Here is an 11,675-nt window from a genome sequence, read left to right as displayed (position 1 = left end):
CCATTCATTTAAAAAAAGACAAGCATGAATTTAATAATAAATAACTACATGTACCATAAGCAATGTGCAACAATCTAGCTTTACAATTATTAGACTTTAAAAGAAAGGACTTTGTAATGCCTTTCACCCCAAAGCATTTAACAGCCAATGATGAGTGTTCAAAGGTCAGGGTGGATCAACCATAAAAACAATTTAATATTAATTTAAACAAGATAGTACACAGTTTGTGCACAAAAGAATCATCAGCTGAGTGACTGAAATCTGGTTAGAATCTAGCTGCATAAAATCCAGTTAAAGGAGCAGCTCAACTAAATAAGCTCACAATTTTCCATCATTGGATACTGAAAAGGCACAAAAATGCTGAAATCAAGCAATCTCAGAAGACAACCACCAAATTCATAAAGATAAATAATCTTTGATGACTTTGTGAATCCCTGTGTGACCCTCCCTCCCAACGAGAAACTGTTATGTACTGACCTAGAATATTACCTGATCTCAGTCTTCAAAAACACTCAGTAATACTCAGCTGAGTAAAAATATGCATGGGTTTGACTTCTGCTCCAGGCTCTGAAACCTGATGATCTAGAGATCCTGGCCTAATAAGCTAAACTATTCTGAAGGACAGTTGCACTGTCAGGGAAAGGCACAGCTACGCTTTCAGTTTGATGTATTAGAAACCATGCCATTTTTCAAACAATAATAGAGGTTTAGCTCCAGTGTCCTGGAATCAATATTTATCCTTTAAACCGCAGCATTAAATAACATTACCTGATCATTATCACATCGCCCTGTGAGAGAGCTTGCCTTGTTTCCTACATTACAACAATCACTAACTGAAGTCACAAAAGGCACTATTTAAACATAGGTCTATTCTTTCTTCAAAGATGTTTCAAGGGAATACTACTGGCTCTGATGTTACTAAGACAGATGTGAAGTGTTGGACAGAGCAAAAACTGCCCCAGTCTCCAAGCAATGGGCTGAAGTAACTAACAGTAAAGCCAAATGTAAATGTTAGAAATCTGAAATAAAAGCAACAAAAGCTCAGCAGATCAGACAGCATCTGTGGAGACAGAAACAAAATTAACTATTCAAGTCAGTTCTGAAGGTTGGCAGTCTGAAACATTAACTCCTATTTCCAGCATTTTTTGTTTATATTTTAGATTGATATTGCTGCCTGCAACCCACTCAAGTTTCTACTAAATGCCCTCTGCTAATGAGTTACAATCAATGCACTTGGATTCAGGAGACCAGGTTATTGCCCAACAGGTTTATTTGAAAGCATAAGCTTTCAGAATCTCACTCCTTCAGGCTGGCAATGGTCTACTGGTATTATCGCTGGACTGTTAATCCAGGGACCTGGGTTTAAATCCTACCACAGCAGATGGTGGAATTTGAATTCAATATTAAAAAAAGAAATCTGGAATTAAGAATCTAATAATGACGATGAATCCATTGTCAATTGTCAGGAAAAACCCATCCAGTTCACTAATATTCTTAAGGGAAGGAAACTGCCATCCTTACCTCGTCTGGCCTACGTGACTCCAGACCCACAGCAACGTGGTTGACTCTGAACTGCCCTCTGGGCAAGCACGGATGGTCAGTAAACACTGCCTAGCCAGTGATGTCCTCCTCCCATTAACGAATAAAGGAAAAAAAGCCACATCTGACAGAGCAGCGAGCCTCCGAAAGCTTGAGTTTTCAAATAAGCCTGTTGGACTATAACATGGTGTTGAGATTTTTTACCTTGTCCGCCCCAGTCTTACACTAGCACCTCCACATCTTGGATTCAGGACACTGTGGAGGAGCGAAGTGTTCAAATAGGCATCAGGCTTTGACTCAACCATGAAGCTTAGTTCAGTTGAATAATCAATCCAACATTTTCAGTCAGGGTTTATGCACAAAAAAAACTTGCATTTCTATAGCACTTAAAGTATTTCTGAAGGGTGGGTACTTTTGCAGTATAGAAAACCTTGAAGCCAATTTGCTGTCAGCAAACTTCCCACAAACAGCAATGTGACAGTTAGTAAATTGTTCCTTCTTTGATGCTGATGAGGGCTAAGTATTGACTAGATTACTAGGAAGAATACAAGTGTTCTAAGGCTACATGGGCAAGGTATTAAAGTGTGATTAATAAGCCACATGGCAATGAGACAGTGAGGAGTGGGAATAAGGAGAAACTTTAATAGACATTTTCTTTGTCCATCCTGACCAAGATTGGCACTAATCAAGATGTTTGTCCAAGTAAAATGGAGTCCCTCTTTAATCATGATGAGATTTTTAAGAATTGTTAAACAGAAATTCGTAGAAAGCAACAGCCTGCAGCAAAGCATCACACATTTCTTCTCCCCGATCTGCACTTCCCTTCTGAAATAGTCTCCTGTAGCGGGCCAATGCACCCTGAGGGAACAGCACCCGAGGGTGTTCCTGCGTCACTGAGTCGACCATGAGCTGCTGCACCAGTTCCCTGCCACTCGTCCGGGAATCCCCCACCATTAACTCAAAGTGCTTCCCAATAGCCGTGCGCACCACGCTCAGCACCTTATGCTGACCATCCTCCAGGAAGCTCCCCCCCAGCAGCCCGTGTAGCATAGCCTCGATGGTGCGCAAGTGTAGAGTCACAGGGAACAGGTTGGTGTTCTGGACTGAGATGTTGGGCTTCTCCAAGATGAAGAAATCTGCTTTGGGAATTTTTGAGACAGCTGAGGAGATCTGCAAATCAATGGAAAAGTAAGAAAGAACACTGGAATTTTCTAGGAATCTGGAGGCCATTCGACTCATATCTGGTTCCAGCTCTTTGAAAGAGCTAGCACACATCCTGCTCTTGCCCCATGGTCCTGAAAACTTCTTCCCTTTAAAGTATTTAACAAATACTGTCTGAGGGTTATTGCTAAATCTTCCACAGCCCGTTCAGGCGACTCATTCCAGATCGTGACAACATATTGGGTAAAAATATATTTCCCTTGTACTGCCTTTGGATTTGTTGGCTATTACTCCAAATCAAAGTAGAAACAGACAACGAGAAACAGAGGGTCAGAAACAGGATTCCTGACTCTCCCACCAGTTTAACCTACGCCCACTGCTGATCTACTCATATCTTCTGTGGATTTCAGGACTATTTGGGGTAGTGAAACAGGTAGCCTGCTTTCTTGTTTCTAAGCTGCTGCGATCTGCTGGAGAGCAGCAGCTGATACCAGATCATCAAGGGAGACCCTTTGAGCAGAACGTTTCTCTACAAGGCAGCATCCACCCCCCCCCCGCCCCCGTCCTGCTCCAACATTCAGATCTATCATGTTTCATCACAACAGGAAGTGGCCAAAGAGCCCTTCGAGCCTGATCCATGGAAATGTAACATTACTCCAGTAACCTGCTTGGCTTTGGTAACCCTTAACCCAAAAGCAAAACCTCGGCTTTGACATTTTAATTCACACCCTCTAGCCTCGTGTTTGGGGGAGCCAGTTCCAGTTTTCCTGTGCCCCTTGTGTAAGTGAATGCTTTGTTACATCCTCCATGAATGAATGAACTCTGAGTTTAAAAGATAAGTCCCTCTTGTTCCAAATTCCCCACTACTTACCAACCCTCCAGAAATGGAAGATTAGTTGCCTACATGCAACCCCACACGCTTCCCCAACCAACCATAAAGGAAATGTAAACATCAAGGAAATAAAGGTATTTGCCTCATTCTTTTCAAATTATGTATTCTGTCACAACAAAAATTCTGGTGAAGGTCTCACTTGGTCCAGTGTGGGTATGCCTATCTTTGGACCAGAAGATCTGTGTTCACATCCCACTTACCCAGGGGTAATGACATAGCATGTGTGAACAAATCGGTTAAAAATATTTTTAAATATGGGCTATGGTGAATAGGACTGTTTTATTTGCTGCTTTGGCTGGCGAAGCATATTATGCAAAAGACAGTGCAGCAATGGTCTTTATTCTTTTGTGGGGCATGGATGTCACTGGCTGGGCCAGCGTTTGTTACCCATCCCTAATTTCCCACTGGACCAGTCCATCCAGAGGGTCAAGCTAATATTCTGGGTACATGGGTTCAAATCCTATCACAGTCATTGGTGCAATTAGAATTGAAAGTTAGACTCAGTGATGCAGACCATAGCAATTGCTCTAAAAATCCAGTTGGTCCACTAGTGTTTGATACAGAAGGTGGTCTTTGACCCTTGCCTGGTCTGGCTGACGTTAACTGGTTGTTTCTGGAGTAGCCTGGCATGGCCAGGCAATTTTGGATGGGTAACAAATGCTTGCCAAGCCAACAACACCCATACCTCGGGAAAGAGTAAAAAACAAAACTGATGAAATGTCTGGGAATTTATTCATAAGGTTTATTCAGCTTGAACCCCATCACAGGAAATAGGATCACACTATCTAGCGTGTAGAATTCCTACAGTGTGAAAGCAGGCTATTTGCCCCAGTAAATCCACACTGACCCTCTGAAGAGCATCCCAACCACCCCTCCCAATCCCTGTAACCTGGCATTTCCCATGGCTAATTCACCTAGCCTGCACATTCCTGGGTACTATGGGGCAATTTAGCACAGCCAATCCACCTAACCTGCAAATCTCTGGACTGTGGGAGGAAACTAGACCACTTGGAGGAAACCCACACAGACACAGGGAGAATCCGCAAACTCCACACAGACAGCGACCCAAGGGTGGAATTGAACCCTGGTCCTTGGTGCTGGGAGGCAGCTGTGCTAACCACCATGCCACCATCAAATTGAATTATCTCAAACAACTTTGATCTTTGACAGACAATACAAGCCTTGGGAAGTAATGCAGTTACCCACTTTTCCCTGGGTGAGTGCAATGGAAGCCCAGAAGAATGCAGAGAGAAATCTGCCAAGCTCACTTGCCTCCTCGAGGTAGATGGAGGGCAGGTACGGGCCTTTCATGTACCGATGACTCGTCTCCTGGTTCCAGTCCAGGACAGTCAGATTCCGATCCACGTGAGCCCATGCAATCTTACGGATTCCAAACACGACTGACACGATGCTTTTTGCTGCCTTGTGAGAAACAGAAAGGGTATACTCGGGTAAAACCCCTTCTCCCCACTCAGAGTATACAGCCCCCTGCCCACAATATTCTAAAATAAAGATTATTTTTGTGGTAACCCAGATATTAGTGACTTGCAGCATTCGGCTCACTAACTCCATTCTGGAAACAGCATAAACATACGAAGGAAAAATGTCTCAGATCCAGGAGTGACCAGCCATCACATTTGTACGTTCAAATTACATTCGAGTACATTTCCAATTAAGCCTTAATTTCTGTCACACTTTTTATTTTCTGTCCGATCATTATTTGCCCATTCCTAACTGCCCAAAGAATTTGTCACACGGCCGTGGGTCTGGAGTCAGATGCAGGTCAGACCAGCTAAAGATGGCAGATTTTCTGCCCTAAAGCACATGAGTGAAACAGATGGTTGCCAATGGGCTACCTTCTCATTACAGACATTTTTTTATTGAACACTAACTTCACCAACTTGAATCTATGACCCCAGAATGTTAACCTGGGGTCCTAGACGACCTGTTCAATAACACCACTACAGCATCACCATCCCTTAGTACCAATGACAGATTGCAGCCCTACAGTATAAACTGCTACCCTCATACGTGTATCAGAAACGGTCCATTTGAACCACACTGCAACTGGATACATCAACAGTGACATCTGCAGCTCAGGGCCAGAGGATCGGGAGTTTGAGTATATCAACTTACCAACTGCATATCCATTACATGAATCGTATACCTAGCATACTGACTGCCTTTCCAGTCTACAGATTGTATATCCATTTTATTCACTGGAAACCCACAATACAGATCATATATTCACTTTACTGACCGCAGAGCCATGACACTGATCGTACACAGAGGGTGAGGCAACGGCCTAGTGGTATTATCGTTGGACTGTTAATCCAGAGACCAGATAAAGTTTTGGGGACCTGGGTTCAAGTCCCACCACGACACATGGTGGAATTTGAATTCATAAAATATCTGGAATTAAGGATCTAATGATGACTGCGAATCAATTGTCGATTGTTGGAAAAACTGTTCTGGTTCACTAATGTCCTTTAGGGAAGGAAACTGCCATTCTTACCTGGTCTGGCCTACATGTGACTCCAGACCCACAGCAATGTGGTTGACTCTAGGCAATTAGGGATGGGCAATAAATGCTGCCTGGCCAGTGATGCCCTCATCCCGTTAATGAATAAAGGATATACTTTTACAGACCGCATGCCCATTATTCTGATCATATATCCAGTTTACTGACCGTATATCATTCTGAGCAGTTCACTTCAGACCCTTACCAGAAGTCGCTTTCGTTCTATATCAGGTTTGACAAATTTCAAACCCTGGAGTTTCTTCTCTTTTCTCCCAGACTCCTGAGAGGGGTTCAGGATTGACTGACACACCTTCGTTATAGTCTTGTGTTTGAAGAGTGGCACTTCCAACAGAGTCTGCAGGTTGGTGAATGGTCCATGTCCAGCTCTGTACTCCACAATATTGACCGACTTTCTGCCTCGCAGTAGCTTGATTCCTGCCAGCTCCTCGCAGGAAGCTGTGTTCAGCACCTTCAGGACAGTTGCCCGCTGTTGGGGTGTGTAGCACCCGTCAATGTCTTCGGCTTCAGAGTCAGGCTGCAAGTAGTCAAATTTGTGTCGATCTGCAGGAGCATAGTGACTGTCCTTACAACAAGTGCAGAGGAAAATGTTCCGGTGTTGCACCATCTTGGGGAGCCTTAGCTGCTGGAGTATACACCACCAACCTAGAGAAACAAGCACACCCAGTGAGCCCTGATGCTCTTGCACATCTCTTCTCTTCCTTCACCCATTTCCACCCTCTGTTGCTCTAAACCACTCAAGTCCTAACTCACACCACATCTTGTTCACCCATCACCCCTGTGCTCACAATCTACAATGGCTCCCAGACTTGCAACCCAGATAGAACATAGAAATAGAACATAGAACAGTACAGCACAGAACAGGCCCTTCAGCCCACAATGTTGTGCCGACCATTGATCCTCATGTATGCACCCTCAAATTTCTGTGACCATATACATGTCCAGCAGTCTCTTAAATGACCCCAATGACCTTGCTTCCACAACTGCTGCTGGCAACGCATTCCATGCTCTCACAACTCTCTGCATAAAGAACCTGCCTCTGACATCCCCTCTATACTTTCCACCAACCAGCTTAAAACTATGACCCCTCGTGCTAGCCATTTCTGCCCTGGGAAATAGTCTCTGGCTATCAACTCTATCTATGCCTCTCATTATCTTGTATACCTCAATTAGGTCCCCTCTCCTCCTCCTTTTCTCCAATGAAAAGAGACCGAGCTCAGTCAACCTCTCTTCATAAGATAAGCCCTCCAGTCCAGGCAGCATCCTGGTAAACCTCCTCTGAACCCTCTCCAAAGCATCCACATCTTTCCTATAATAGGGCGCCCAGAACTGGACGCAGTATTCCAAGTGCGGTCTAACCAAAGTTTTATAGAGCTGCAACAAGATCTCACGACTCTTAAACTCAATCCCCCTGTTAATGAAAGCCAAAACACCATATGCTTTCTTAACAACCCTGTCCACTTGGGTGGCCATTTTAAGGGATCTATGTATCTGCACACCAAGATCCCTCTGTTCCTCCACGCTGCCAAGAATCCTATCCTTAATCCTGTACTCAGCTTTCAAATTCGACCTTCCAAAATGCATCACCTCGCATTTATCCAGGTTGAACTCCATCTGCCACCTCTCAGCCCATCTCTGCATCCTGTCAATGTCCCGCTGCAGCCTACAACAGCCCTCTACACTGTCAACGACACCTCCGACCTTTGTGTCGTCTGCAAACTTGCTGACCCATCCTTCAATCCCTCATCCAAGTCATTAATAAAAATTACAAACAGTAGAGGCCCAAGGACAGAGCCCTGTGGAACCCCACTCACCACTGACTTCCAGGCAGAATATTTTCCTTCTACTACCACTCGCTGTCTTCTGTTGGCCAGCCAATTCTGTATCCAAGCAGCTAAGTTCCCCTGTATCCCATTCCTCCTGACCTTCTGAATGAGCCTACCATGGGGAACCTTATCAAATGCCTTACTGAAGTCCATATACACCACATCCACAGCTTGACCCTCATCAACTTTTCCAGTCACATCCTCAAAAAACTCGATAAGGTTTGTAAGGCATGACCTACCCCTCACAAAGCCGTGTTGACTGTAAAATGTTAAAATTATCATTTTTTATCTTGGAATTCTCAAGCATCTGCAGTTCCCATTAGAGATAATGGGAACTGCAGATGCTGGAGATTCCAAGATAATAAAATGTGAGGCTGGATGAACACAGCAGGCCAAGCAGCATCTCAGGAGCACAAAAGCTGACGTTTCGGGCCTAGACCTTTATCTCTGTTAAAATTATCATCCTTTCTTTCAAATCCACCTAGGCCCTCTGTAATCCCATCCCTCCATAATCCTCCAAAATCTCTGCACCACTTGCATTTTTATGTGTCCTTATTTTAATAGGAAGGGAATAGAGGTAAACGGATCCTGTAGGTGAAGACCGTTTTAGAATGGAAAGGCAGAATATGTCGACACAGGCTTGAAGATGCCGAAGGACCTGTTCCTGTACCATATTGTTCTTTGTTCTTAATTGTTCCACCATTGGCAGCCAGGGTGCCTTTAACTGCTTGTGTCCAAAAGTCAATAACTCCCAATCCCAAATCCCTCAGCGTCTTTCCCTCTCTTTAAAATGTTCCTAACTTTTCAATAAAGCTCTTGGTGACCTGCCCATACACCACCTCATGTGTCTCATGTTACATCCTGTTTAATATGCTGTGTAAGTACCTGCAGAATTTTATGACGCTAACAAGGGAAAATTTCTACATTTACCAAAAAAGTTGATCAAGCTTCCCTAAAGCAGCACGGTATTTACTCCACCTACTCCAAAAATGCTGCCTCTTACTGGTGTCACCTTCTGTGCTTTCTCACTCCCACCAACTATTCTTGCTATGTTAGTCTCCCAGTTTAAACGGACAGCAGTCAGCACTTGCTGAAAAGAACACGTTAAAAAACGGTCATGGCAACTTTCAGCACCTTTTGACAGCTTTAGAGTGTTAACTGCAATTTATGTCATTTAAGTATTTTTGAACTACTATAACGAAGGAATTCAGCTAACAGCAAATTTATAGGCATGAACGTGAACATCAACATAATCAGAATTGTCTTTTAGCGATTGATTGGGAGGCAAATATTGGCCAGAACATGAGGAAAAGAGGACCACACTTCCTCAAAGCAGCTACAAGGAGGTCTCAGACACATCCCAAAGGTCATTCAGGGCGGTTAATGCCTCAGTAAACAGACAGCATCACCAACAGTGCGGCGCTCCCTCAGCGCTGACCCTCCGACAGTGTGGCACTCCCTCAGCACTGCCCCTCCGACAGTGCCCGCTCCCTCAGCACTGCCCCTCCGACAGTGCGGCGCTCCCTCAGCAGTGACCCTCCGACAGTGCGGCGCTCCCTCAGCACTGACCCTCTGACAGTGCGGCACTCCCTCAGCACTGACCCTCCGACAGTGCGGCACTCCCTCAGCACTAACCCTCCGACAGTGCGGCACTCCCTCAGCACTGACCCTCCGACAGTGCCCACTCCCTCAGCACTGATCCTCTGACAGTGCCCACTCCCTCAGCACTGACCCTCCGACAGTGTGGCATTCCCTCAGTACTGACCTTCCGACAGTCTTGGGGGTGATTTGGGATGTTGGGGGGATGTGGGGGCCATGGGAGGGTGGGTTGTTGGGGGGGTTTGGGGCTGTGGAGGGTGGTGGGGTTGTGGAGGGGGCTGTGGGGGCCGTGGGGTTGTGGAAGGGAGGGTTGTGGGTGGTGGGGTGTGTGCGTGTGCGGGGGTGGGGGTGGGGTGGGGGCATATGGGAGGGATGTGGAGGGAGGTGGTGGGGGGGGCGTGTGGACGGGGGTGATGGGGGGGTGGGATCGTGTGGTGGGTGTATGGGGTGTGTGAGGTTGTGGGGGGGGTTGTGGGAGGGGTGTGTGGGGGGGTGGGGGTATGGGGAGTGTGGGGGTATGGGGGTGATGTGGTGAGGGGGTGTGGTGGTTGTGAGGGGGTGGGCTGGGAGTTGTGGGAGTGGGGGGGATGATATGGTGGGTGTATGGGGATATGGGGCTAGGTGGGGGGGGTTGGGGGTGTGTGGGGGGGTTTGTGTGGGGGTGGGGTTGTGTGGGGCCGGGGGGTTTGTGTGGTGGGGGTGGGGGGGCGATGTGGGGGGTGGGGGGTTTGTGTGGTGGGGGTGGGGGGGCGATGTGGGGGGTTGCGTGGTGGGGGGTGAGGGGGGTTGTGGGGGGTGGGGGGTTTCGTGGTGGGGGTGGGGGGTTGCGTGGTGGGGGGTGGGGGGGGTTGTGGGGGGTGGGGGGTTGCGTGGTGGGGGTGGGGGGGGTTGTGGGGGGTGGGGGGTTGCGTGGTGGGGGGTGGGGGGGGTTGTGGGGGGTGGGGGGTTGCGTGGTGGGGGTGGGGGGGGTTGTGTGAGGGGGGTTCACTGGATGTTGTGAGCCTCAGGTTCTGGGACACGGTCCTCCTGGTCGGTGCTGGCCCGTGGTTCCAGCAGAATGTGCTTCCCCCCGTGGTTGATCAGCCCGCTCTGAGCCGCCCATGGGGTTGTCGCCCCCGCTGTCCCCTCCCCACCCCCGGGGCTGTACCTCGGCTCACGGAGCAGCTGACCCCCCTCAGCGACATCACCCAGTCCTCTGTGCCGCAGCTAATGTGGTCCCGCAGTAGGAGCCGGTGCACCCGCCAGAACGTTCCGGAGGGGAACAGGAGCCCGCTCGCGGGTTCCCAGATCTGACCGATGTGGTTACATTGTTCCAGGCTTCAGCTGAGTCACCGCCTTGTGCTGACCTCAGGGAATATTTAACATTCTCCATCTATCTTAACATGGTCTTAAATGAAACCAGTGAATGCCATTTGTAGCAAGTTGCAATAAATAGAGAAACTTAGTTAATAGAAGCAGGAGTAGGCCATTCGTCCTCAAATTCAATGTGAACATGATCATAGAACATCGAAAAGTACAGCACAGTACAGGCCCTTCGGCCCACGATATTGTGCCGTGGAATGATCCTAATCCAAAAATAAAATAACCTACATTCCCCTCAATTCACTGCTGTCCATGTGCACGTCCAGCAGTCACTTAAATGTCACTAATGACTCCGCTTCCACAACTACCACTGGCAAACTATTCCATGCGCTCACAACTCTCTGGGTGAAGAACCTCCCTCTGACGTCTCCTCTATACCTTCCTCCTAACACCTTAAAACTATGACCACTCCTGGCAGTCAATCCTGCCCTGGGGAAAAGTCTCTGGCTATCGACTCTATCCATGCCTCTCATTACCTTGTACACCTCGATCAGGCCACCTCTCTTCCTCCTTCTCTCCAGAGAGAAAAGTCCGAGCTCAGTCAACCTCTCCTCGTAAGACAAGCCCTCCAGTCCAGGCAGCATCCTGGTAAACCTCCTTTGCACCCTCTCCAAAGCCTCCACATCTTTCCTATAATAGGGCGACCAGAACTGGACACAATATTCCAAGTGTGGTCTCACCAGGGTTTTGTAGAGCTGCAGCATAACCTCACGGCTCCTAAACTCGATCCCCCTGTTAATGAAAGCCAGAACACCAT

At 47.2% G+C, this 11,675-nt stretch overlaps 1 protein-coding gene across 1 annotated transcript; it reads right to left on the bottom strand.

Annotated features, from left to right (window-relative positions):
• Window positions 1-16: 16 nt before the first annotated feature.
• tefm (transcription elongation factor, mitochondrial) lies at window positions 17-10,795 on the bottom strand. Its single transcript, XM_059653585.1, has 4 exons — window positions 10,704-10,795; window positions 6,319-6,776; window positions 4,865-5,014; window positions 17-2,709 (listed from the first exon to the last, which is right to left on the bottom strand). The coding sequence occupies exons 1-4, from the start codon at window positions 10,738-10,740 to the stop codon at window positions 2,278-2,280; spliced, it is 1,077 nt and encodes a 358-aa protein (XP_059509568.1). The 5' UTR covers window positions 10,741-10,795; the 3' UTR covers window positions 17-2,277.
• Between the last annotated feature and the right edge of the window lie 880 nt (window positions 10,796-11,675).

This window comes from Stegostoma tigrinum, chromosome 22 (assembly GCF_030684315.1).
Source record: "Stegostoma tigrinum isolate sSteTig4 chromosome 22, sSteTig4.hap1, whole genome shotgun sequence".
NCBI classification, from domain to species: domain Eukaryota; kingdom Metazoa; phylum Chordata; class Chondrichthyes; order Orectolobiformes; family Stegostomatidae; genus Stegostoma; species Stegostoma tigrinum.
This window is presented reverse-complemented; position numbering and strand designations above follow the sequence as displayed.

Coding starts and splice junctions, on each gene's coding strand:
- tefm (XM_059653585.1), bottom strand. CDS start 10,740: ATGTCGCTGAGGGGGGTCAGCTGCTCCGTGAGCCGAG. Junction 5,015..6,318: donor TAGAACGAAAGCGACTTCTG/GTAAGGGTCTGA, acceptor GTTTCTCACAAG/GCAGCAAAAAGCATCGTGTC. Junction 2,710..4,864: donor CCTCCATCTACCTCGAGGAG/GCAAGTGAGCTT, acceptor ATTGATTTGCAG/ATCTCCTCAGCTGTCTCAAA.